The sequence below is a fragment of the Candoia aspera genome, chromosome 1, assembly GCF_035149785.1.
Source record: "Candoia aspera isolate rCanAsp1 chromosome 1, rCanAsp1.hap2, whole genome shotgun sequence".
NCBI lineage: Eukaryota > Metazoa > Chordata > Lepidosauria > Squamata > Boidae > Candoia > Candoia aspera.
Window position 1 is genome coordinate 177,059,757 of NC_086153.1, and position 24,087 is coordinate 177,083,843.

Consider the following 24,087-nt stretch of genomic DNA (forward strand, 5'->3'; position numbering starts at 1 on the left):
TAGATACCTTGATATGAGTAAACCAAAGATAAAGAGGAATAATGTCCTAGAGATCAAATTTGTGGCTGATGAAGATGTTCTGAAGCACATCTCTGAGGATGCAGGTATCCTTAGTTGTTTTACTTTATTAATATTAGAATGAGGTAACATTTATTCATTTTGGATTTTCCAAAAATATTAATAATTTTTGTTGTGCTTAGATGTTTAGTTACATCATTTTGAAATGGCAATGGCTTTTCCTCTACTTAAATTACAACTTGATCCTCTGATAATAGGAAGTGAGAGCAAGATTATGCTGCTGAACTATTTAGCACTCTTACAATAGTAAGTTAACTGTGATGAGATCTACTTTGGCAGAGTTGTCCATATCAGTATGGACAACTTTACAACAGAAAAATAAGACTTTACAACAGCACACTATCTTTTAATGTAGATGTATAGAGATGAGGCCTTGTCTTCCTTGTCTTCAGGAAGTTTTGACAACTGACTCCTCTTGCCAACCTCTTGTCAATGTCAACCTTCTTAAAGTAGAATATATAACTTCCCTAAAAACTATCAGTTTTAACAGGCCTAGGGAAATTATTTATTGTAATTTTTCTTTAAGCAGTCTTATTGCACTTTCAGGTCTTAAAGTTCGGAAGTTAAATGCTCCACATACATTTGATATTAAAAAATGGATGAAAAATCCAGAGAACAGCTCCGATGATGAAGCCCAGGATATTTTTAAAGAACAGGATTATGTGACTGCACTAGATGTCCAAGGTATTAATGAGAGAAATGTACTTTGGGAAATCCATCATTGTCACAGCTATTATTATGTGGATTTTTGTTTTATATTATGTATGAAAATATTCAATAATATTTTGTACATAATGCCCCCAAGAAGTAAGTGAGACACTCATATTTGCTTTTAAATATAAATGTTTATATTGCTAATAAAATATAATCTTTTTGTCCTTTGGCATAGAGCTGCTATAAATCTTTTGTCATCTCCCCCCAGAAGCTTGCTTCTGAGGGTTAATTGATCTGTATATTTTTAGAATCGATGAGAAATGGCTCCAGTGCAAGTGGAGGTGATGTTTTTCCATTCCAAACTCCAAAACGCTCTAGTAGGATGGCAGAAAAAGGTATGTATTCTGCTCCATGCTCTGTTTCTTTTACATATTGTACATAGGTACTTGTCTATATCTGTATGACTTGCTTTCTCATGAATTCCTTTAAAAAGTAAACCTAAATCTGCTTTGAACTCACATATCTAAGTCTGTTAATGCTATGAATAACAGATTCCATAGTTATGTGTAAGATATAGGTAATTAGTCCTGTAGTGTTCAGCAATTTTATTGGATTGGTGAGACTTTAGAACTCTACTTCACAACAGTAGACTTTTGTTAGTTTGGCAGCTTGCTTCTAAATTTTTGGAAAGTTCTATACATAGAATGTATCACAACATAGCTGACATTGAAGTGTTTTAAAATAAAAAGCTAAACCTAGTGCATGCAGGCCTTTATTAATTTTTTTAAACTGCCCAATAGTTGAAACGCTCTGGGTAATTTACAATGAAAAAATAGGAAATACAGTCTGAGTTAAAACATGTATAATAAAATCAAATGAAATGCAACATAAAAACACCATATAAACTAGGAAGCAGCACAATTAAAAGCCAATTAAAAAGCCTGTGAAAATAGAAAGGTCTTCACTTGGTGTCGAAATGGTGTTTAATGTGGACACTAATTCAGACTCTTTAGGGAGGGAAGTCCATAAATGGAGTGCCATCCCAGAAAAAGGGTTCCTAAAAAGAGCTCTTTTGCTACTCCTAAAATGTTCCTACAAGGTAAAGGGCTGTTTAGGGAACCAAAGACTTTGAAAATCAAAATCAGTAAAATAAATAGGTAGGTACTGTAGGTAAGTAACAATATCCCTGTTGCCCTGAGTATGTCTTGTGTTTGAATCATGTTATTTACTGCTGTTAGTGACTTTGGATATTGAATACATGTGTACATGGTACAGTGTCTGTGCTGTCCTTTGAGTATTTGTGTACTGTTTGCACACTGCTTTAATTGGACGTTTCTTTTTACTTGAAAGTTTCTGAGCTAATTCAGAACTCTGGAAAGAATGTAAAACATGACCTCTTGAAGAAGCTTGAGGAGAAAACCAACACTCCTGAAATCAGCAAGAGTAAGCTCTATTAAATAGTTTTTAAAATATCAAATATTTGATTAAAATCAGGGAATTATAGAATTTGCTTTTTTTAAAAAGAGTCATTCTAATGAAATGAGGTAGACAAGAATATGTATTTTACATTGCTTTTGTTGCTTACCTGTGAGCCTAGTTTTGAAGAATACAGAATTTGTATTTATACAATTTCTAAAATGGAAAAGGAATTGAATGCTGAGTATAGAAGCACCATCCCTTAATGAGTGCCCAAATAAGGATGCAAGGTCCCATCTTATCATTCTTCATTTAATAATAATCGTTTATGAAACTTGTATGCCGCCTGACTCTCAACGACTCTGGATATTGAGTAAAATACCCAGGCATTTCTGATTATTCTGTGACAGTTGTTATTATCAGTCCAGTATGATTCCGTGTCTGTGAACATGGCCAAACTTTGCTATGCTATCTGTAAAACCGGACACACTTTGATTGCCTCAACGATCTAGTCATGAACTGCTTTATTTTGTTCCATCTGCTGTTGATTGTTGGGCTCTGGTCAGGGACCATAATAAAGAAATGTATGTGAGTGCCCAGTTTCATTGTGAATATTTAACAGAAATTGGGGGAATGTTCATAGTAGCTGCTTGAAAAGGCATTTTGGGATTCTGCATTTATAATTTCATACCCCCTACTGTACGACGTTATCATTATGTATTTACATGACTAGCGATACGCAGATTCCAAGGACTCCAGTCTTTAGTCTCATTTCCGCAACATGCTTTTCCAATTGCAGGGTGATATAGATTGCAATGTCTATAATTAGGTAATTATAGAACAAATGTTGAAGGAATGGTGTAGATTAATAGCTGCTTCTCAAAAGAAGCTAGTATCTGGACCTATAGATTTGCTGATTTTTCTGCTCCCGATTTTCTTGTCCGAACTAGCAGCATACAAACTTAAATTTATTGAAACATTATTTATAGGGCTACTTAAAGATGCTGAACTATCTCTATAATTCAGATGAACTTTAGGTAGCATAGAATTTATAGAGGAAAAACATTGGCAATAGAGTTATCAAGGCAGAAAACTCCTTTAGCCATACGAAAGACATGCAGTTTGGTTCTTGCTTACTTACATGCACAATGATGAAAATTGTTACTTGGATAGAAAAATGTGTAGATACTACATATCAAATTAGGAACAATGTCTGATTTTAGGTGAAATATACATTAGAAAATTCTGAGATACACTTGAAATAGTACCAAAAAAACATGATGCTTGTAGAAAAATCGTAATTTGTGACCATTTTTTTAATTTCTAGAATATTCTTCAAGCAAAGACCAGGAAGAGGTGAGTGAAATTGCTTGGCTGTTAAAAATATCAATCATGGTTGAAATACTCAGAGAATTGAGGCTGCTTACATTGAGAATGTATTATTTTCTAGCCTACAGATATATATTTTCAAATATTTTTATGTATTCAATCTTAAGATACCTTTTTGAAAATGATATATGATAGTTGAATTAGGATATTCCACTTCCTCCCCCTCCCATTTAACAACTCTATAGCTGCCGGATTTGCACTAGAGATCCCCCATCTCTCCAAAGTAAATTTGGAGATCTCCTAAGGAAGTCAGGTACATGTGTGATTTCCATTCTGCTGATGAACAGATGACATTATATGTAAACAAAAACTATACATTTGAAAACATTTGCTCAGTCTCTTGGCTGAGATAGATTTTATAGCTAGATTGTGGAAACAAAATTTATTTTTTTCTATTTAGATGGTTATCTGGTTAGGAAATAGAATATTTAGACATGAGATGTTGTTTGAGAATATGATCTAACATGCTTGCTATTCCTAACAGACTAAGAGGAATGATTTTTTATCAAAATTATCTTACTGGACTCGGAAAAGAATGACAGGTAAGGAGTAGTAATTCCAGCTGACACAATTTGGTGACATTATGAGATGTTCCTCCTATAATTTGCTCTTCAGTTCCAGTATTTGAGTTTTTAAGTGAAGGAGTTTTCCACAGTCCCAGCTTGGTGCTTTAATACCAGATCTTAAATATGAATAGCAGTGCTCTCATGAGGAAGCTACTGTTTTCCATCCTACAGTATCATACATCAAGACAAAACAGTAATGTGTTAACTGCCTATAACAGTCATAGCTAAAATGTAGTTTACAATTGCGTTGAATTAGCACATGAAAACTTGGACAAAATTCTCAGGAGGAGAAGGGGAAACTCCTGAGAACATAACAGCCCTGTTGAATCAAATTAAAAATCTATCTATCTAGTCCAGCATTCTGTTCTCCCAAATTTTTTTTGATGGGAAATGAATACCCTTGTTGCAGTCTCATTTCCTAGCAAGTGGTACAGGTACATCACCGCTCGTTCAGTGACTATTCAAAGTTACGACGGCACTGAACGAAGGGAACTTAACAACCTGTCCTCAAACTTGCAGCCATTGCAGTGTTGCAGCAGTCATGTGATTGTGATTTGTGTGCTTGGCAACTGGCTTGCAATTATGATGGTTGCAGTGTCCTGTGGTCATATAATTGCCATTTGCAACCTTCCTTGCTGTCTTCCCACAAGCAAAGTCAGTGGGGAAGCTGGCAGGAGGATGCAAGTTGCTCCTGTCCCCACTGCTTTTTTGCCCACCTGCGCTCCATAGTGCCCGTCATCGGCACCTACCTGCCCTCTGTAGCATCAGCCTGCCCATAACTCTCACCTGCCGGCCTGCTTGCCTGGGACTCCCGCCTCTTCCCACGTTATGGTCATGTGAGTCCACAATGACCCACAGTCCTGGGGTTACAACGGCAACTGGGATTGCCCTTGCTAAGTAATGTGGTCATGTGATGTCACAATTTATGACCATATCGCTTAGCAATGGAAATTCTGGTCCCAGTTGCCATCCTAATCCAAGGACTACCTGTATTCTCAACTGTGTTTTCCTTTTTAGCTTTAAACATGTGCTCTGATAGTGAAAGTGATTATTCTGCTTCATACTCTGAAGAAGAAGGGGATGATGCTTGCGTGGTATCTGCTGATGAAGCTGTTTGTCCAGAAATGCCAATCAGATCCCAAACCTCTTCTGTTCCACCTAACAAAGAAACACCTACTAAGAAGCTGAAGAGAGGCATTTCTGTAAGTATGCTCAGAGTTCAGTTTGTTACCAGGGCACAATGAGTACAATATAATGTCATTTAGAACCAGTTTTATCTGCATCCAAAAGTAAATCAAATACATTTTTTCTCTGAGTGAGTTGTTTTTGAAAAGTGTTCTGTTGCAGTTTAATTTATCTAGCTTTAATTCTCCTGACTTAATTCTGGAGACAAATTTACTAAATGCTTTCTGTAAAGTTTCATTTATGTTGTAAGTTCTGGGTTTACATTCCTAATTATATCCCCAAGTGAAGATGGGGATATAAGGCAATATTAGCTGTATCCTTATAGCTAAGTAATTTCTAATATGTGCACTGGGATTACCATGTCTGTAGTATATAGAAAGGATTACCATGTCTGTAGAAGGATTTTTTTCCCTTGCATCTTTCAGATAAAGCATAAACATTGTAGTAGGACTGTTGAATTTTGTCATAATCTCCCTATATGGGTTTAAAAACTTCACCGCTGGCTTCATCCAAAAAAACAATTAAAACCAAAATTATATCATCCCTTAGTTTAACAAAAGTTAGCTAAAATTAAACACACGGGGAAAAGGTGAAACAGCAAAGGTGGAATGGAGAGAAGTTTGCTTTTTTCATGTTACTGTGAGTGAAAATGTAACTCATGCAAAATATTTTCATCCAAATTTTTTTTAAATTCTGTATATACTTGCATATAAGCTGAGAATTTTAGGTTTCAAAATACACCCCCAAAATTGGGTTCGGCTTATCTGTGGATGGGCCTATCCATGAGTATATACAGTAATAGTTTTTTTAAAGTACCCATACATAGTCATAGTCAAATAATATGAAAAATGCATTGCCCGTGGATAAGCCAATTGTGAAAACTAAAACACAAAAAATTTGAGGCTTATCTGCAGGTGGCACATTTTTCATGGTATTTTGGTTAAAAATTTGAGGGTCAGCTTATCTGTGGATGGGCTTATTCGTGAGTATATACGGTACACTGTTAAGCATTAGAAAGGATTTAGCTTCATTTTAGTATCCTGTTTTCTGTAGTACTGTTTTGCACTTAGTTAATCAGTTCTCTGGAATCTTGATTCATGAAATTAAGCCATCAATTTGTTTCCCAATTAATGTTGCCAGAAGAGAATACTTAATTATTCTTCTGTGTATATCTGCTTGTTCTCAGAGCAGTTTGGTAGAAGAGTATTTTGAAGCACACAGCAGTTCCAAAGTTTTAACCTCTGATCGAACACTGCAGAAACTGGAGAAAAAAAAACTGGATCAGGTACAGTATGTGCGGGGAAAGAGATTTATCTTGATTCACACAATATACCAAACCATCAGTCATGGTTTACAAACTGCAGAATGCTGTATCCTCTGTGCAGTTAGCTGTCACAGCAGATGACAGCATTTAATAACCTTGTTTGATCTTGAAAAGTTAAATAGAGCTGGACTTGGTTAGTAGTTGGATGGAAAACTATGAGGAAACCCCAGGGCTATAAACTAGATTGAAAATTTCAAAAACATTCTGAAATAAGTCAGTGGCAAATACCTTCTATATGGTTTGCGAAGGAAAGTACACATACTTACCCATCAGATCCCTAGGAACTGAGTTTAACTCAGATTTCTTTTTTTAAATCTATTAGCTACTGCAAATTCTGGCTCAGAAATTTCTGTAAATTTCTGAGTTGTCATCAAGCAAGTCCTCTCCTCCCCTCCCCTCCCTCGAGTCAGTCTTGATCTGACAACTGCCTGGATGAGTCCCTGCAGTTTTCTTGGCAACATTTTCAAAAGTGGTTTACCATTACCTTCTTCTTAGGCTGAGAGAAAGTGACTACCTCAAAGTCATCCAGATGGCTTCTGTTCCTAAGGCAAGACTAGAATTCATGGTCTCCCAGTTTCCAGCCTGATGCCTTAAACCACTACCCCAAACTGGTTCTCAATCAAGCAGCTTAGTAGGCTCCAGATACAGTAAAATTAAACAAATTCCTAATACCATTATCTAAGTACAATGAGATGTTCCTTTAATCCTTTATACCAGCTTTCCCCAATCTTAATTCCCTCCAAATACATGACTGTATGCAGAATGTACCCATTTGAGTACAGTCCCTTCCTTCATCAGACCATTCCAGAATTCTCTAAACCAACGTCTTTCTGGGGGCAATTCAACAGACTCCAGAAGAAAGCTCTCTAGGTTATAAAGTGTCCCAGACATTCTGTTACCAAATCTATGAGTTTTGTACAATGATATACATACAGGTAGCCATTGACTTACAACCACAATTAGGACTGGAATTTCCATTGCTAAGCAATGCAGTTGTAAAGCATGATGTCACATGACTGCATCGCTTAGTGATGGCAATTCCGGCAATCCCCGTTGCCATTGTTAACTGAATTCCATCGGTCATTAGCTGAGGACCCACCCCAATCCAAGCCATTCCAGGCTTGGTCCCTCCCAGCCCCGAGTCTCAGTGAGGTAAGGGACTGCCTCCTCTTCAACTCCCCTCACCCGCCTATCTCCCCTCCATCTTTGCCCTTTTGGCTGCTCTGCACCCTGCCTTGCAGGGCGGCAAGCAGCCCCAGAACTGCACTGCTCTGGAGCTGCTTGCCATGCTGCAGTTCGGGTTTTTGCCGTGCTGCAGCTCTGGGACTGCAGGAAGCCCCTGAGCTGCAGCACCGTAGTGCCCTGGGAAGCCCCAGCTGCACCAGCAGTTCAGCACAAAGCCGCAGCCCAGCACTGCAACGCAAAGTCACAGCCCAGCACCACAAAACTCTAGCAGCCCCAGGAAGCCCCAGACACCCCAGCCCAGCTGCCCCACACTCTGAGATCCCTGCCACCTTGCACTCCACCCCAGCTGACCTTCACAGTCTTCTTGTTCTTGCTGCTGACGAGGCATGCCTGTCCTGGCCTTTTGTGAGGCAGCTGCTGGCCACATAGGGCCATCTTCCCCAGGTCTTGCGAGGAAACTGCCGTGTGCAACCTTGGGAAGAAAGCCTTGTGTGGCCAGCAGCTGCTTTGCGAGGGGCCAGGCTGGGCATGCTTGGTCTGCAGCAGGAGCAAGAAGATGGTAAAAGTCAGCTAGGGCAGTAGGGGCTGTGGAATGCAGGGGGCCAAAAGGGCATAGATGTGGGGGAGATAGGCAGGTGGAGGGAATTGAAGTGCCCCTGAGGTTGTAACTGCAGGCGGGCTGCAAAGTGCCCAAATTTTGATCACATGACCATGGGGGTGCTGCAACGGCACAATTTTGGGTACTGGTCATAAGTCCCTTCAGTGCCGCCATAACTTTGAACGGTCACTGAACAAATGGTTGTAAGTTGAGGACTGCCTGTAAACTCCAACTACCAGAATTCCCTATTTGGCACAGGGATTGCTGAGTATTCTGAAATTTGTGCACATGTACCATGCCTGCAGAGTCCAGTGTCTTTTCCTGGGCTTACCTAGTAGCTATATGGTATCAGGAAATACACATTTGAGTTAAAGAAGTGCAGTTAGCACACCCACTTTGAAGCACATTCTTGCTCCCCATTAGCACCTTCTTAACTCAAGCACATATTTTGTTGGGATCACAGGAGTAATGTATGAATCCAGGAAAAGATGCAGCTTCTTTAAGTGTGCACGCCCACACCTCACTGAAGCACCTTTGTGGCTTTAAAAGGCCGTATATCCCTTTTTGTTTGTTTGTTTGTTTATCGCATATCCTGCTGCAATTGTATGTAGGCTCCTGGGGGCTCACAACAAGAAAAACAGTAACAACAACAAAAATACAAGAACCAGCAGTCAAAAATAGACAAACCCACATTCCAGATAGCATCTGGCATTAGTCCCCAAACACTCTCTAGAAAAGCTCCATTTTCAGAGGCTTCCGGAAGGCAACTACAGTTGGGGCCAAATGCCCTTCCCGCCACAGCCCATCCCAGCGTGCTGGTTTGATGACAAAAAACAACACATCCAGGCCTTGGCCCCCTGGCCTCCCCAAAATAGGAGACCATCATGTTTTTCCCAGCATGATCAAAGTGGTTGGGCCAATTCCAGTGGAGAGATGCAGTCCTAAAGTTAATTCAGCACCAAGCCACAAAGTGCTTCAGAAGTTAAAACCAGCACTTTCAATTGCATTCTCTTACATAGCCCTTCCTGAGCTGGGAGACAGAGAAGGAATTGATGGAAATCTCTTTTCTGATAATGAAGATCTTCATTCTGTTCAAAGCCATCAATTAAGAACTTTTTCATTATATCATTAATTAAACATTTACTGATGAGTGTCCTTTATTTCTACAATGAATGTAAATGGTCTAGGAGTCCCTGAAAAACTTCTTGAGCAACGTACCTGTTGCTTTTGCTGTTGAACGTGAGAAGTTAATCAAACAACATGAATCTCTCTTCTACAAATGGATGTTGCAACTGCAGTAAGTATCCCTTATATTTCAGTAAGAATTTGCAGTGCACAGAATAAATTAAAATAAAGTCACCATACCTATGCTTTGAAATCATTCTGTTGAATAAAACTGCACTTCATCATTGGATATAGTTCATATTTCCTGGAATTGAGGTCTGCATAAACAATTTCATGGATATTTGAAAAAAATGTAAATACTTTCTTTAAAAAAATGAATGCTAGGTATAAAATTACGATAATTGTATTTATTTTTTTGTTTGTGCCCACAATCAACTGGACTCTCAGTGGTTTATCACAAACATATACAGTAACAATACACTAAAACATCCATGGTAAAAATTAAAATTCAGAAAGTCACAAAAGCAGATGTAAGACAAAATCCTCCAAAATCATCAGTAGCTATCAATAATTCAGTGGTATCATCCTGAGCCTTCATAGGCCTTCCAGGCCAATTCTGATTTTAATAGCTTCCATGGAGTCCTTGGTGCTCTCTGAGCTTGGTGGTTTGCTTGCAGACATTTCATTATCCAACTAGGTAACATTATCGGTGTGAGTGAGTGTGGGGTTTGCTTCCTGTTTATAGGCATTCGTGCAGAAAGAAGAGTTGTTCCTTGGTGGAGGTTTGCCTACATGCAAATTTCTCCCATTTGCATGCTTCCTGAAGTGTTTGATGTCCATATGTTCAACCCTGAACTACATATATTCTCTTCTATTGGAACCACATATTCTTTCTGCGTGAATACCTATAAACCGGGAGCAAACGCCACACTTATTCTGTTACCTAGTTGGGTAATGAAACGTCTGCAAGCAAACCACCAAGCTCAGGGAGCACCAAGGTTGAACCCTCAGCTACGTATATTCTCCTCTATTAATAGCTTCCAGGGGGCCAGTAATGCTGGCACAAGTCTAATACTGAGAGACTGTTCTAGTCAAAAAAGTAAACAGAATGAAATAGATTCAATGCTGAGCAAACTGTCACCTCAATTTTCTTGAATAAATGTATGAGAGATTAGATATTAAGAATCCTGATATTTTTTCTGATCTGTTTAAGACACAGCTTTTGATATTGAGAGAATACATAATTAACATAGAAAACTAGGATAGACAATTAGCAGAAAACTTACATATCTTTGTTAATAGGTAAAGAATTGAAAGTTTGGTTAGAAAAAACTGGTATAGTATTTATAGAGAAACTGAAATCCTGGATTTTTAAAAAATAAAATCTTCAGTTATTGGTATTAGTGCTCAGAAGTAAACACAGAAAAAATATTCAAACCCACCCCCCCATCAGAACAAGGTCTTGTGATCAGCCCAAACATTTTCAATACATCATATTGCACTGCATGTGGCTTTGTGATCTTCAGGGAACTTTTTTTCTTTCTTTCTTACAGCCTGGGCTTCAATATTGTGCTCTATGGATTAGGTTCAAAGAGAGATCTGTTGGAGAATTTCCGTATTTCTCTTCTTCAGGATTCTGTACATCTTGTTGTAAATGGATTCTTCCCCAACATCACCGTGAAATCAGTAAGCAAAACAGAAATATGGCTAGTTTTGGTCAAAGTTAACTAATGCTTTACTACAAAATGTAGTGGTATAGACAGAAGGCTGTTACAGGAAGTCCTTGTTTTAGTGACTGCCTCATTTAGTGACTGTTTCACAGTTACAATGGTAATGAAAAAGTAGCATTACAGCCAATCTTTGCATTTATAACCTCCTCAGGTCTGGAAAAGAAAGGAAAGCTGAAATAAGATCATAAGCACAGTCATGGTTTCAGTTGGCAACCACTTTGCTTAACGATTGAGTTGCCAGTCCCAATTGTGGTAGGTAAACAAGGACTAAACAAGGACTACCTTGCTTAAATTGCTTATCTTTTCTGCGGTTAACTCTAAAATATGGAGGCTGCATTCTAACAACACAGCTAAATTACAATTTGCTTGTTTCTGGTTTAGAGTGTTCTGTGATCCAGCCTGTTGTGGTTTGTTCAGTAAACCACAGTTAAACCATGGCTAAGCATATTATATGAACATAGCCAGCCAATCTGTGTTGTAGACTTTCTTTGATTGCAACTTGTTTATTTATAGATTCCACTTATAAGGAAAAGTAAGCTATTAGGAGCAAATTGGATTAATTTGAAACACAGAAATGACTAAAAGCTTGTTATTGTCCATGGAGTCAACCCTGACTCTTGATGACTTATAGGGACAAGTCTCTGCACCTTTCTTGACAACATTTTTGGATGTGGCTTTGCTAGGACCTTCTTCCCAGGGCTAAGACGGAGCAATTGCCCCAAATCACCCACCTGGCTTCTGTACCTAAAGCAAGATTAGAAATCATGGTCTCCTGGCTTTTAATCCAGTGCCTTTAATCACAACCCCAAACTGGCTCTCAGTATAAAAGCTGCAGTCCATGATATCTTCTTTCACTTATTATACATTTTTATGTGAAAGGTCTTTCTATATTTTGTGAGAGTTTTTCTACTAGATTTTGCTTTCAGTACAGGAATGTTATAACTTGTTCAAGTAGACATAATGGTTAAAAGTTGTTTTTAGCTCAGGTTTAATTCTTCTAAGAATGTTTAAGAACAAAGTGTTAAAAGAAGATGATGACCTGCCATTTTTCTGTGCCAGATTTTGAATTCCATAACAGAAGAGGTATTGAATCACATGGGTACCTTTCGTAGCCCCCAGGACCAGGTGGACTTCATCCTAAAAAGATTTAAAGAAGGTAAACTTTATGGGCAGTCATTCTAGAAGTTTGTGTACTGCTCCATTAAAAATTCTTGATATATTGTTGCTAATGATCTGAGGTGATTGCATCTAGTAGAAAATTAGAAATTGTGGGACTTGATCCAGTAGGCTTTGAAATAATGCTGGGCTTCCTGCTTTGGAATGAAAGATTGTCTGGCAATAGGTTTTGAATCCCCAAGGCCCCCCAAAAGATAGGGATCATACAGCAAAGATTTTTTCTGCAGTTCTGATATCCTTGGATTTCTGTCTTAGTTCATCCCAGCTTTTCATCCCAATCAGAGGTCTTCCCCTTTTCAACTTGCCCATCACAAAGCTCAATCCTATCATGATTGTATAGAAATGACTAAAAGCTTGTTATTGTCCATGGAGTCAACCCTGACTCTTGATGACTTATAGGGACAAGCATCAATATATCAATGCATATATTGATTATCTAATGAAAGTTTAATATAGGTTATTAATTTAATGAAGATTTAATGTATATTATTGTTGTAAGTTACTGTTTTAAGAGTAAATTTAATTGCAATTTAAAAATGTTTGTAAGCTGTTCTGGAAAAACTTTTATTTCAAACAGTGGCATTTTTTTCATATAAATACTAAATACTCCAGACTCCAATCCTGAAACCAATTTGTATATAACCTATTTTTGATCTTAGACTATTGATATTTCTTTTTCTTCTTGCTGTTTGCTAGATGTTTCTTTGGAGCTATATCTTCTCATCCACAACTTGGACAGTCAAATGTTAAGAGGAGATAAAAATCAGCAAATCCTAGGACAGTTGTCTTCGCTTTCCAATGTCTACCTCATAGCGTCTATTGATCATATTAATGCACCGCTCAGTAGGTTATTGGGTTTTTCAGACTGTATATGTTGTATGTAAATTCATCATAAAGCCAGACAGTAGTAACAGGTCCTGTTGTGGTAAAGTATAATGCATTCTAAGGCTGTTTTTTTAATGTACTGTACATTTTCACAATGGTATTATTATTACTATTATTATTTTATACTTAACTTTCTTAGAAACTATGATTTATTTTGGACTGATAAACCAGAATCTCAGAACAGTTCAAAGGCAGTTTCAGATCACAGTTTATGTTAGCAAGGTTTTTTTTTAATAAAGTCTTTTTACAAATAAATGTTAAAGACATTGCTTCACTACCAAGATGACAATACTAATCTTCTTACGAGTCTGCTGTATTTTTGCAGACATGTGTGAACTTATTTAATTAATTTTAATGTGTCCCTACCCAGTTGGTGTGCAGAGGCATCCAGAATGAGCTAATTCACTCTACCACCTCAACATAGCAGGGCATAGATGACCAGCTTAGTCTCACAAACTGTGCCAGCCAGCCAGTTCACTATAGGCCTTCAACTAGGATACAGTTAGTCTCTTTCTAGAGCTCATTTCTCTTTTAACCTGTTTTGTTTTACTTTGTTCTTTCTTTCTGGGCATAGCCACATGACATATTCACCTCAAAGAAAGAAAGAAAAATCCTAAAAATTAAAAACCCTGCCTTATGAATCAACTCCATCTTTGTAATTCCAAATTTGCTAAGAGAATGGTAGTGTGCTCTGCATTTAAAATACAGCATAAAAATGTAGTGTAACACAAACAATCTGTAAACAATTAAAATATAACTTCTACAGATTTCATACCCTTTATAGATTTGAAAGGCATTTATCATGCTATACGTGCACACTTGTGCTTGAGGTTTATATATCCACAGGTTTTCAAAATCCATTTTCTATAGATAAGGTTTTCTGAAGGTAGTGGGCAGACTTAGCCAGTGATTGCTGCCTTACAAGATGGAGAGCATACTGCCGAGTTTGCAGCTCAGGATTTTCTGTCAGAAAAACAGGTGTGGCATCCGCTTGGTAAGGCTTAGGACTGTCCAAATGGCTTTATAAAGCATGTTTATGAAGCATGCTTATTTAACATCTTCAGATTCTCACATGGATTATCAGATATAAAAACCAAATCCTTTCACAAACAGGTGACAAATTTTACTTCTTTGTTGTACAACATACACAAAGAGCATAGAAGTAGATCAGGCTAACAGTGTTTTGCTATTTTCAGTCCTGTTTCCAAGATACGTTAGGTTCCTATCACAGAGAACCAAGGCAGTGAATGCTATCACCAAGCTTGCAATACACTTTACCCTTTATTAATTTCTCTGAGCTGTAGGATGCTATGGAAAATCACGATGCAAAAGTCAACAGTAATTCCAGTAACACTCTTATTTACTTTGAAGATATTTTTTGATATTCTTCAGTTAGTGAATAGATCCCGAGTCATTTCAATCATTGCAGATGTACTCACACAGAGAAATTTTCATTGTAACACAGTCAGAAGGCAGACTCTGGCTTTCTCATCAGTTCTGTTGGAGTCTATCAGAAAGCCAGAATGTTCTCATTCTCATCTCTGTAGATTTTGGAGAAGCTATATTATCTAGCCTTCTGACTATACATCACTTTTTCTCCTAATAACCTCTCTCTGTAACCACCAGACTTATCTTGACTGGGTAGGCAAGAAACTTCAAGTATAGACTTTCAGATACAAAAATTCTGGTAAGTAGATTTATTGCAGAAAAGCTAATGAAGCCATTACAAGAGAATTCCATCAACAGCTGTATATGAAATGCAAGTGCTATTTATAGTAAAGTCAATATTCAAATGTTTGCCCTTTTCTAACTTGCACTGTGTATTGGACTAGAAGCTGTTCTCATATTTATTCAGATGGCATCTACATCAGCTGTTTTTCTATCCATGCTCCTTTAATTAAGATTCATAGGACAGTGGCTTGTCTTCCATCTTTACATTAGTTAAACATTCCTCTGTATGGTTATCCTTGGAAGTTTTCCCTCCAGTTGCTTTTTTCTATGGCGGCGTCATGGGAGAAACTGACTGGGCTGATAGGTGGAGCCTTTAAGACTTGGTCTAGTCAAAGCTTCTTGTCTTGGGAGATAGGGTGAGTTAACTCGATTCTCTAGATGCCTCTGTCAGACTAATCAGAAGGAGCCTTCATGGTGAGAATCCAGTGTCGTTTCTAATAAAAATGAAAAGGCAATAGAAATGGCTATTCAAATGATGCTATAATTGCACTTTATCAGAGACGTATGACTTGAGACTCCAGACTTGCATGAGGCCTCTGAAAGCCTTGGGCACAGTTCCAGAAGGCTTTGAAATTGTGATAGAATAATGTGATGGAATAAAATTATTTGGGCTTAATAATTATATTCATATTAAATTACATTTGTTCTTTGTCGTCTTGTTTGGAGTGCATCCCCCAGTTTGCCACCCAAAGGCCAAATGAGTCCCTTGAACTTCACCTCTGCACTAAAGATATGTGCTATTTTCTAATTAGTATCAGACCTTATTCAAACAACGATCTGTCACAAAAAGAACTTAGTTCAGGTAATAGTTTGGAATTACTTCCTTTCTCTGCCATTTTTATGCTGGCATGTCACAAAAGCTGCTATGGAAAGCCATTTCCAGAGTTACAGATTCCCCAACATTTTTGTGAGATGTATTTTCCACTCCTCTTAGTACACCTAATATTTTCTTTCTTTTTGATATTTGTTTTCTGCACTCATAGTGTGGGATCAAGCAAAACAAAGTATGTATAATTGGTTGTGGTATGAAACAACCACATTCAGTCCTTATGTAGAAGAAACATCCTATGAGAACTCCCTCTTGGTACAGCATTCTGGATCTTTGGCATTGAGCTCCCTCACACATGTTCTCTGCAGCCTTACTCCTAATGCAAGGTAAGAAATAGTCTGTGAGGAACAGGAGAGATTCTTCCCTGTGACCAGAAAGAAAAAAAACCTAACGTGTAAGACTAATACTGAAAACAATTCTTTTATGCATTTCAAGTAGGGATGTGAAATAACGTAATGGTATGCGTTCCTAGTGCAGGATAGGGAACTTGGGACCCTCCAAATGTGCTGAACTGTGGTTGCCAACTGCCCCACTCAACAAGTTCAAGGATGTGTGATGCCGAGTTTCTCAGAACCAATGTGTTCTAATATTTTTCGTAACATAGCTGAGGTAGAACCCAAATCTTAGATTTTGCGCATCGTGTTTTATTCCTTTCTCATATGAGGAACTTAAAAATAGATGGTGTTTCTGTCTTATGTGCATGTGCACACAAACAACTGGCTAAACTTAGCATATGTATAAATATAAAAAAGGTTTTCTTCTTTGGGGAGAGGAAAAAAACCGGTAATGCTGATGCATGGAATAATGAGAGCTATTCCAGTGTTCAGTGGAATTGCAAAAAAATATATAAAATTAAGAACATATAAATGGTGTGACGAGTATGGATTTTTTTTTTAGAACATTTTTTTCTCACTGAAGATAAGTACACCCACTCCTTGTTTAGTAACCGAGTTCTGTTCCAATAACCAGGTCGCTAAGCGAAATGGTCGCTAAGTGAACACGTACCTGAAGAGAGACACTTCGAAGATCACTGGTTGCTGCCGTCTCATTCAGATAAAGTTCTCTTGTACAGCTATGCCAGCATTACTTTCACTCTGGCCTGCATTGTTGTCATGTGTATGAAATTTGGTTGTATATGCACACACTGGTTGGAAAAAGAATTTATTACTGTCATATTTGCAAATGGTCGCTAATCAAGACAGTTGCTAAACAAGGAGTGGGTCTATGATCTTGCTGTATTTAACTATATTAACATGGTTCTCTCTCTTTTCAGGGGTATTTTTAGGCTCTTGGTAGAGTACCAGTTGGAGAATAAGGAAAATCCCTCCTATCTAGGTAACATGCATTTGTAATTTGTTTTCTGAAGGTCAAACTAGAGTAGTGTTGTCAAGACAAGAGTTTGGTAGAAGACATTGACTTTGAACATGGTATCTGTTAATAAATGGGTTGAGACCTTTAATGGTATCTGGACCACCTGCACATGATTTTTTCTGGTTGGAATATGGTAGAGCTTTTAACTAAAGAGATAAATAAACTAGGAAGTAAAGTGGAAAACATTTAAGACCATTCTGAGGCTTTGCAGTCAAAACCAACTCTAGCCTTAGGCAAATCAATCTCAATTTATTTAAGTTGTAAGGTTCCTCTAAGCACTTCCTCACAAGGAGCACAATTTAAATGGTAAGGATGGTACAATATTACTTTTTGGAATAAACAGCAAAAGGGTGTTTGGAGAGTTGATTTTGGAAAGTTAAAAACAGACGAAGGGTCTAGATGGATTTGAAATAAGAATTTGAAATTAATTATAAGAATACTTCCCATGGGAAACTGTTGTTTGGGTTTTTGGGGAAAAAACGGGATAGGATGGGACTTTGAAGGTTGGACACTAGAGGGAACTAAAAGAAACGAAAGATAATTAAAGGAGAATACTTAAATTTGACTCACTAATACAGAATGGAGCAAAACACTTTAACAGTGGATGTTTTGGAGGAGATTTGGGAACAATGGACTCAGAAATTAATTTTAAGAATGTTTGACATCATAGATGTGTAAATGATGTCACAGAAGAGGAATAAACTATACTAGATAAGATTGAAATTGATTTGAATGTGGATTTAAAGACGATTAAGTTACAGAAATGATATAGAAAAAGAAGATTTACTGGATATACAAATGAAACTGGTTGATGTCTTAATACTTAAAAGAGACCTACAAATATCAAACCAAAAGAGTGATTTGGATAACTTTTTTTTACTGGATTTACAAAAGAGATCTGTTAAAGTTTTGAAGGATCCTCTGAGAAGAGACAAGGAAAATATGAAAAGAAATCAAGTTCCAGGACATTTTTTGAAGGGGCTAAAAGCCAAGATCTTAAAAGTACAGGGAAGGATATAGAGTTAAGAGATGAGAAATGGGAAAAAGAGAGCATTTGCTGTATTTTGAGATGGTGATAAGTTACCAAAATTGTTTATACTTCTTGTGATGAAGGGGAAAATTACTTCTTCGTTTCTTTTTCTTCTGTTTTTCTTTTTCTTTTCTTTTCTGCACTTTCTATTTTTTCTTATTATTTTTATATTTTCTGTTGTTTGTATTTTATTTTTTCTAATTGTAATCTTTAATAAAATTATTATTTAAAAAAAGAGAAATGTGCTCCAAGTATGCTCTATGATTGAACATTGGTGGCTTGATTTGCCTTCTACTGTATTTTTGCTGTGGTCTTAAACTAATTTTATGTACAATAATTAATACGTGCATTTCTCATTGAAAGTTTAAAAACGAATTACTCCCAGCACTAGGAATTAGATTCTACAGATTGGATTAGATGATGTTCCTTGGTGTTGAAGTGAGAGTTGTCCATCTGAACAAGATTATATTTGTTATGCTTGATGTTAAGCCTCTTTTCCTTCTCTTTTGCTAGGTCTTTCTTTCCAAGATTTGTATCAACGGTGTCGGGAGGCCTTCTTGGTCAATAGTGACCTAACTCTTAGGGCTCAGCTCACAGAATTCAGGGATCACAAGCTCATTCGGACTAAGAGGGTGAGTGAGGTGTTACTTTGTGTTAGTTGTGAACTTATGTGCTTACTTAACCATGTTTGAGCTGCAGAAAGAATCCAGGCTGAATTATTCTGGCTACATTGATAAATGCCAGTAGAATATCACAAGTATGTGTTTCTTAGTGAAGACAAAATGCCATATTTTTTGTAACTATGCTGTTGATAGAAGCCAAATATTGCTCTGTTACTGAAACTGCAGCACAAGCGTAAGTTTACATTGTATAGATTCCTGGCAAAATACTGAATTATGTACTAGTGGGACTGAGTAAAAAAAATTCCATTTTTATATGTCCAATTCTCTGTTTGTTTTCAGGGTGCTGATGGAGTAGAATATTTATTAATTCCTGTGGATGCTGGAATATTGGCTGACTTTTTGCAAAAAGATAATGACGTTTGAAGGTTCATACAGCCAAGGGCAATTGCTGTTAAGAACTGTTGGATTTTATCCTACCGTGTAGCCATTTTGCTGATCTCAGGAGTCTAATCTACCTGTAATAATGGAGTATGATGCTGTATAAGCCAAGCCAATTTTAACTGTTCAGGTTTCTCCCCTTGCCAGTCTATACCATCACAGACCAAGAAAATGTCATCCATCGATAATAATGTGCCTTCTGTTCATAAATCTTCTGGAAATAAGGGCTTAACTGGAGAACTTGTGCTTGATAATACATGTGGTTGGCTTTTAGTAGCTGAATCCTTTTCAGCTATTTATTGGTGTATTTTTAATACATCGTATATACAGACTATTTTTGATCTTCAAGTATGTGTCATGTGAGATGGAAGGATTGGGTTAGGAAACTGGTTTGACTTGAGCAAAATAAACTATTGATACCAGAGATGTAGGATATCATAGTTTATTAATTTTTTAGCCTTAATTGGAAACAAAAGATTTCCCCAATATAATTCATTTTAAAAGTTTAAACTTCAGCTGAGTTCTCTTTGTCAATTAAAGCAACAGCAAACATGCTAATTTTAACCTAAGTTTTTCTTAATGATATCACAGATAAGTACATAATGGCTATTTAAAAACTCTCTGAATAAAAATAACGTGCAGTTGTGTCCTTTTGTATGGTTCTGTTATGCCATGTAATTACTTCTTTGTCTTAGAGAACTATTTTTGAAATATTGAGAGAGCATTAACTGAAAATAAACACTTTCTAGATTCTTCCAGAACACCTCTCCTCCCATATCATCCCTGAAGGTAAATGTGGCTTCAGAAGTTTATATAATTATAAAGAGTCGCTCTTTGAGTCAGATGGGTGGTGACTAAATTTGAAATATAAATAAAATAAAAATAAATTATATTGATGTAGATAGTAGAGGAAAAAGTTTGATTGATGTTAATGAGTGAGTAATGGATCCAAGTTTGGTGATGAAAAATGAATATTGTTGTAAAGGAAGTACAAGTAGAAACTAGGGTGACAAATAATGATCTGCCTGAGGAAAAGTTCCCAGTATCAAGGGATCAGCAAGACTGACCTCTGTCAAAAATGTGGGAGAAGGAAAAGAGGACAAGGATGGAGTAGTGGAGCAAGTAAAATAACTAGAAGGCAGATTAAAAATGAGTGGCAGGAAGAACATTCAGTGAGAGAAGGCTGTTAGTTGGAGACCGCACATAAGCTTTCCCCCAACTTAATACTCTCAAGATGTAAAATAAAAATCTAAGTATTCAAATATAATTTTCTCAGCTATAATAAAGTCATTTTTCCCTTGTTCAACCAGCCATTTGCTCATTTCCAGGTATGATATTGTTAACATGTAAGGGATCAAAGTATATTTTTGCCAATATATTTGTTACATCTCTGAAGGATATATACTTACATCATACCTCAACATTTGTTTCTTTTACGCAACTTGAAGGGGGTCTCTGTCTCTCTCAGAAATGATGACATTGATCTTGTTCATAAAATGCATGGCCAGCATTTGTTGCAGCTTTAATAGAAAACCTCGCTCAGTGTTACTGTGCTCACACAAGACCACAGAAATCCCGCTGGAAACAGCATTTAGTACATCATGGTGGGACATTTCTCCTACAATGCAATCAAGAGGCAGCAAGGCACTCAGAATTCAGGCAGGGTTTATTTGCTTACTATTCTTACTTAAAACTATCTTGAGACCCTGTCTGTCTGATGATGTAGGTAAAAATACTTTACATGAATAATTTACACTCTTAAATGTGCAAAAATATCTGAAGTACAGGGATAGGTAGCAAAACACCTGAATAGGGTTCAGAGAATCAAATTTTTTTCCAAATCCAGGTCTCTGTATTCCAAGTGAGTTACTGCATTACTGTAATTAACTTTACAAATTTGGGTTACTTCCAACAAACCAAGTTCTTCATATTTCATATAAATAGTGGCTAAAGGGTATGGCAAAAAAGGGGATACTAATATTTTATTTAGACAAACTTAGCCAGTGAATAGTAGTACAAAGTTAACGTATCAAATGTATCAACAATAGTGGTTTTGGTATTTCTGATCTACAAGAAAATGAGTTTTCTTTTAGCAGGCAGCTTTTCCAATATCCTGTTTTTAAAAAGTTCTCACCGGTAAGATAGAGATCACTTTCTGTGTCTTGCAAAACACTTGCTCCTGAACCAGCACAAAGAGCAACCACCTTCACCAGGGACTCTACAGAAAGAATAGTTAGCATAGTTAAGTGCTGCAAGTTTTGTGATTAGGTTTGTTTTTTTTTCCTTGGATTATGCAGAGTGGTGGGCAATGGATTAAGGGCTGCAGGTTGGTGTACGTGACTGGATCATCGTTTGTTTCCCTGGCCCTTTAGTAATCATTCACAAGCCATCGATCTTACAGACACAAACCAGCAGGTTCATTCATCTTCAGTTAAGAGAGAACTGCTGCCAGTCAGAACAGTTAATTCTAGCCTACACAAGGCAATGCTCTGACTCAGTGATTTAGCATTAAGTGAAACTAGCTGGTATAAGCTAGCATCTTAAGAGTGTAGTAGCAATACCATGTGACCAAATGAGTCTTTGAAGTGTAGTGATGGATATGGATTTCTTTCTCTCACCTCTCATTTATGAAAAGGAGCTCTTATTTTTTTAGTCTAAATAAAGATGCCCTTTCCAGACATTTTAGATGTGCTGAACTTTTAAATATCTTCCCCCTCCCCCAAACCAGTTATTTAAATGACTGGTCCAGCTGAACCAGACTAATTTTATTTAATTCCAGAGCAAAGCAATATTTCATCTTGAAACACTCAGTGGAAAATACTGTTCAATGTTTGTATAAGTGGCTCCTCTGGGTGTATCAGTAAAATAAATCACTTAGAAATAGAAGCATCTTGTTCTTTCCCTATCAAGCGTCTTCTCACAAAATATAGAACAATGAACGGTTTAAGTAGCAAGTACCACAAGTCTGTGGCCAACATAAATTATGAGAAAGTAAATACATACCCAGTGATTTCCCTGCTCCAAGAGCTAGACGAACATGAGACAATTTTAAGTGACTTTTCAATCGTTCAATCAACAGAGACACTGAGGCTGGTTCATGCAACGTGCATAAGCGTCCCATCCCAGTATCGGCAAGCAGAGGCTGAAAAGAAGCCAAGGATAAAACGGTTATGAAGCTGCTGACAGTTATTTTTTACTTTAATAAGGAAGACAGATTCAAATGAGTCTGTTTTCATAAATACAAGAATATTTCAAAAAATATACAATAAAAGATATACTAAAGGACCAATGACTTATTTCCAAGTGGTCTTTAACATGCACCTATCAGTTGTACTCATTGGATATAGCTGTCAATCCTTTGCAAATTTAGTTGCAATCAAGCCCCTTTTGAACAACACTAAACATGCACAGGATGGATTGTAACATGTAAATGGTATTAAATTTGAGAATGTTAACGTCAGCGTATGCTTCACAGCTATCCCATATGTATCACAAATTACTCAATAGTTATGCTTGTCTGATTTCCAGCTTTCAGATATGACATACTTTAATGCACGAAGTCTCAGAAAACAGTGGACAAGTGTTTCAGTTCTCCAGAATGGTGCTTCAAACAAATGGTAAAATAAGGTGTGGAGAATGGGAATACTTTATTTTTGAGCCATGGAGCCTGAATTTAGTTATAGGCTTAAAGAAAAGAGGGGAATGAATGCAGATATTCAAGTTAGGCTCTGTTAGATGTTGCAGTCATTTGAAGTTGTACCTTCAATTCTCTCAGGAATTGCTGGGATGGAGAAACAAGCAGCAGCCGATACCCATTTTTGAAAATACATGATTCAGTTGATACAGCCACAGATTCTCAGCAGTCTTTTCTCTTACTGGCACTTTCTTCAAACTTACAAAAGATATGCTAGGAAGCTGCAGCTCTATCTGCAAAGGATCCTTTTTATTTCTGCTGGAAACAGAACATCTCTTTGCTAAGTCATTTCTTTGGCTTCCTTGCTAAAAAGAGCTGCAACCAGCCTTCCTCCATCACACTGCTGCATCTTGGGTTATTCTTTTGCAGCTTTTGGGCACTCTTCTTTCTTAAGCAAACTGTGTGTGAAAGTATACTTTGATCTGTTTGTATGTGGTTTACCTTCTGTAGTGATACGATTTCAGTCTTTCGATATAGAAGGCTATTCTGAGAAAGCAAGGCCACCACTTGCAACAAAGCTAGCTGAGAACAGTTCAAGCTGACACGTGTCTGTTCTTCACCTTCAACGCTTGTAAAATTAGAACAGAAATGTTAGTAAGAAAACCTTACAATATGCCTCTTAGGTTTCCAGTTTATAATATTTAAAAGTTAGCTCTGGGTCTCTCACATGAGCAGATACAAAATATAGTGCTGCTCTCCCCACTCCCCCCCAGCCCTTGGCAGATTAGGACTCATGTCACCTGTCATGTCATTTGGCAGCCATATGAAAATGTTGGCTGAAGCCATTCATAGATATGGACAAGGATACAACACTACCTAAGGCAGATAATGCTGAGCTTGACTGCTTTCACTTCCATCTCTTTATTTGTGGCTTCAGCTGACTCGCGTGGAGGGGGAAGAGTGGGTCACTTCTGTGGGGAGAAAGGCCAAGTTCTTGGGGATCTACAAATGTGTGGTGGGGATGGAAGAGATCCTGGTTCACAAGCATGACCATTAGAGATGATGGAGCTGCTTCCTTGGTTCTAGGTGTTTGGTGTATGTAGCTTTTTGCCATCTATCT

General features: G+C 37.3%; 2 protein-coding genes across 4 annotated transcripts in view; one reads left to right on the forward strand and one right to left on the reverse strand.

The window, feature by feature from the left end:
* On the forward strand, positions 1-19,757 carry ORC2 (origin recognition complex subunit 2). Its single transcript, XM_063318013.1, has 16 exons — positions 1-104; positions 625-762; positions 1,041-1,127; positions 2,083-2,175; positions 3,476-3,504; positions 4,022-4,079; positions 5,121-5,305; positions 6,475-6,573; positions 9,583-9,692; positions 11,074-11,206; positions 12,310-12,406; positions 13,123-13,269; positions 16,026-16,197; positions 17,145-17,206; positions 18,786-18,904; positions 19,235-19,757. The coding sequence occupies exons 1-16, from the start codon at positions 14-16 to the stop codon at positions 19,316-19,318; spliced, it is 1,704 nt and encodes a 567-aa protein (XP_063174083.1). The 5' UTR covers positions 1-13; the 3' UTR covers positions 19,319-19,757.
* Positions 14,994-24,087, reverse strand: part of NIF3L1 (NGG1 interacting factor 3 like 1) — a 14,719-nt gene continuing 5,625 nt past the window's right edge. For 2 of the 3 annotated variants that reach the window (XM_063318016.1, XM_063318017.1), the window contains 5 exons: positions 23,469-23,595; positions 22,337-22,475; positions 21,468-21,551; positions 20,743-20,951; positions 14,994-15,476 (listed from right to left, as the gene is read on the reverse strand). In XM_063318016.1, coding sequence (XP_063174086.1) covers positions 20,767-20,951; positions 21,468-21,551; positions 22,337-22,475; positions 23,469-23,595 — 535 coding nt within the window. In that variant the 3' untranslated portion in view covers positions 14,994-15,476; positions 20,743-20,766. The remainder of the gene's footprint in view (positions 15,477-20,742; positions 20,952-21,467; positions 21,552-22,336; positions 22,476-23,468; positions 23,596-24,087) is intronic. The other variant, XM_063318018.1, reaches the window with a different exon arrangement.

Excerpts from the sequence above, each read along its gene's own strand:
- ORC2 (XM_063318013.1), top strand. The coding sequence starts at position 14 with ATGAGTAAACCAAAGATAAAGAGGAATAATGTCCTAGAGATCAAATTT. Across the intron at positions 4,080-5,120 it reads GACTCGGAAAAGAATGACAG|CTTTAAACATGTGCTCTGAT; the intron begins GTAAGGAGTAGT and ends TTTCCTTTTTAG. Across the intron at positions 13,270-16,025 it reads TCATATTAATGCACCGCTCA|TGTGGGATCAAGCAAAACAA; the intron begins GTAGGTTATTGG and ends CTGCACTCATAG.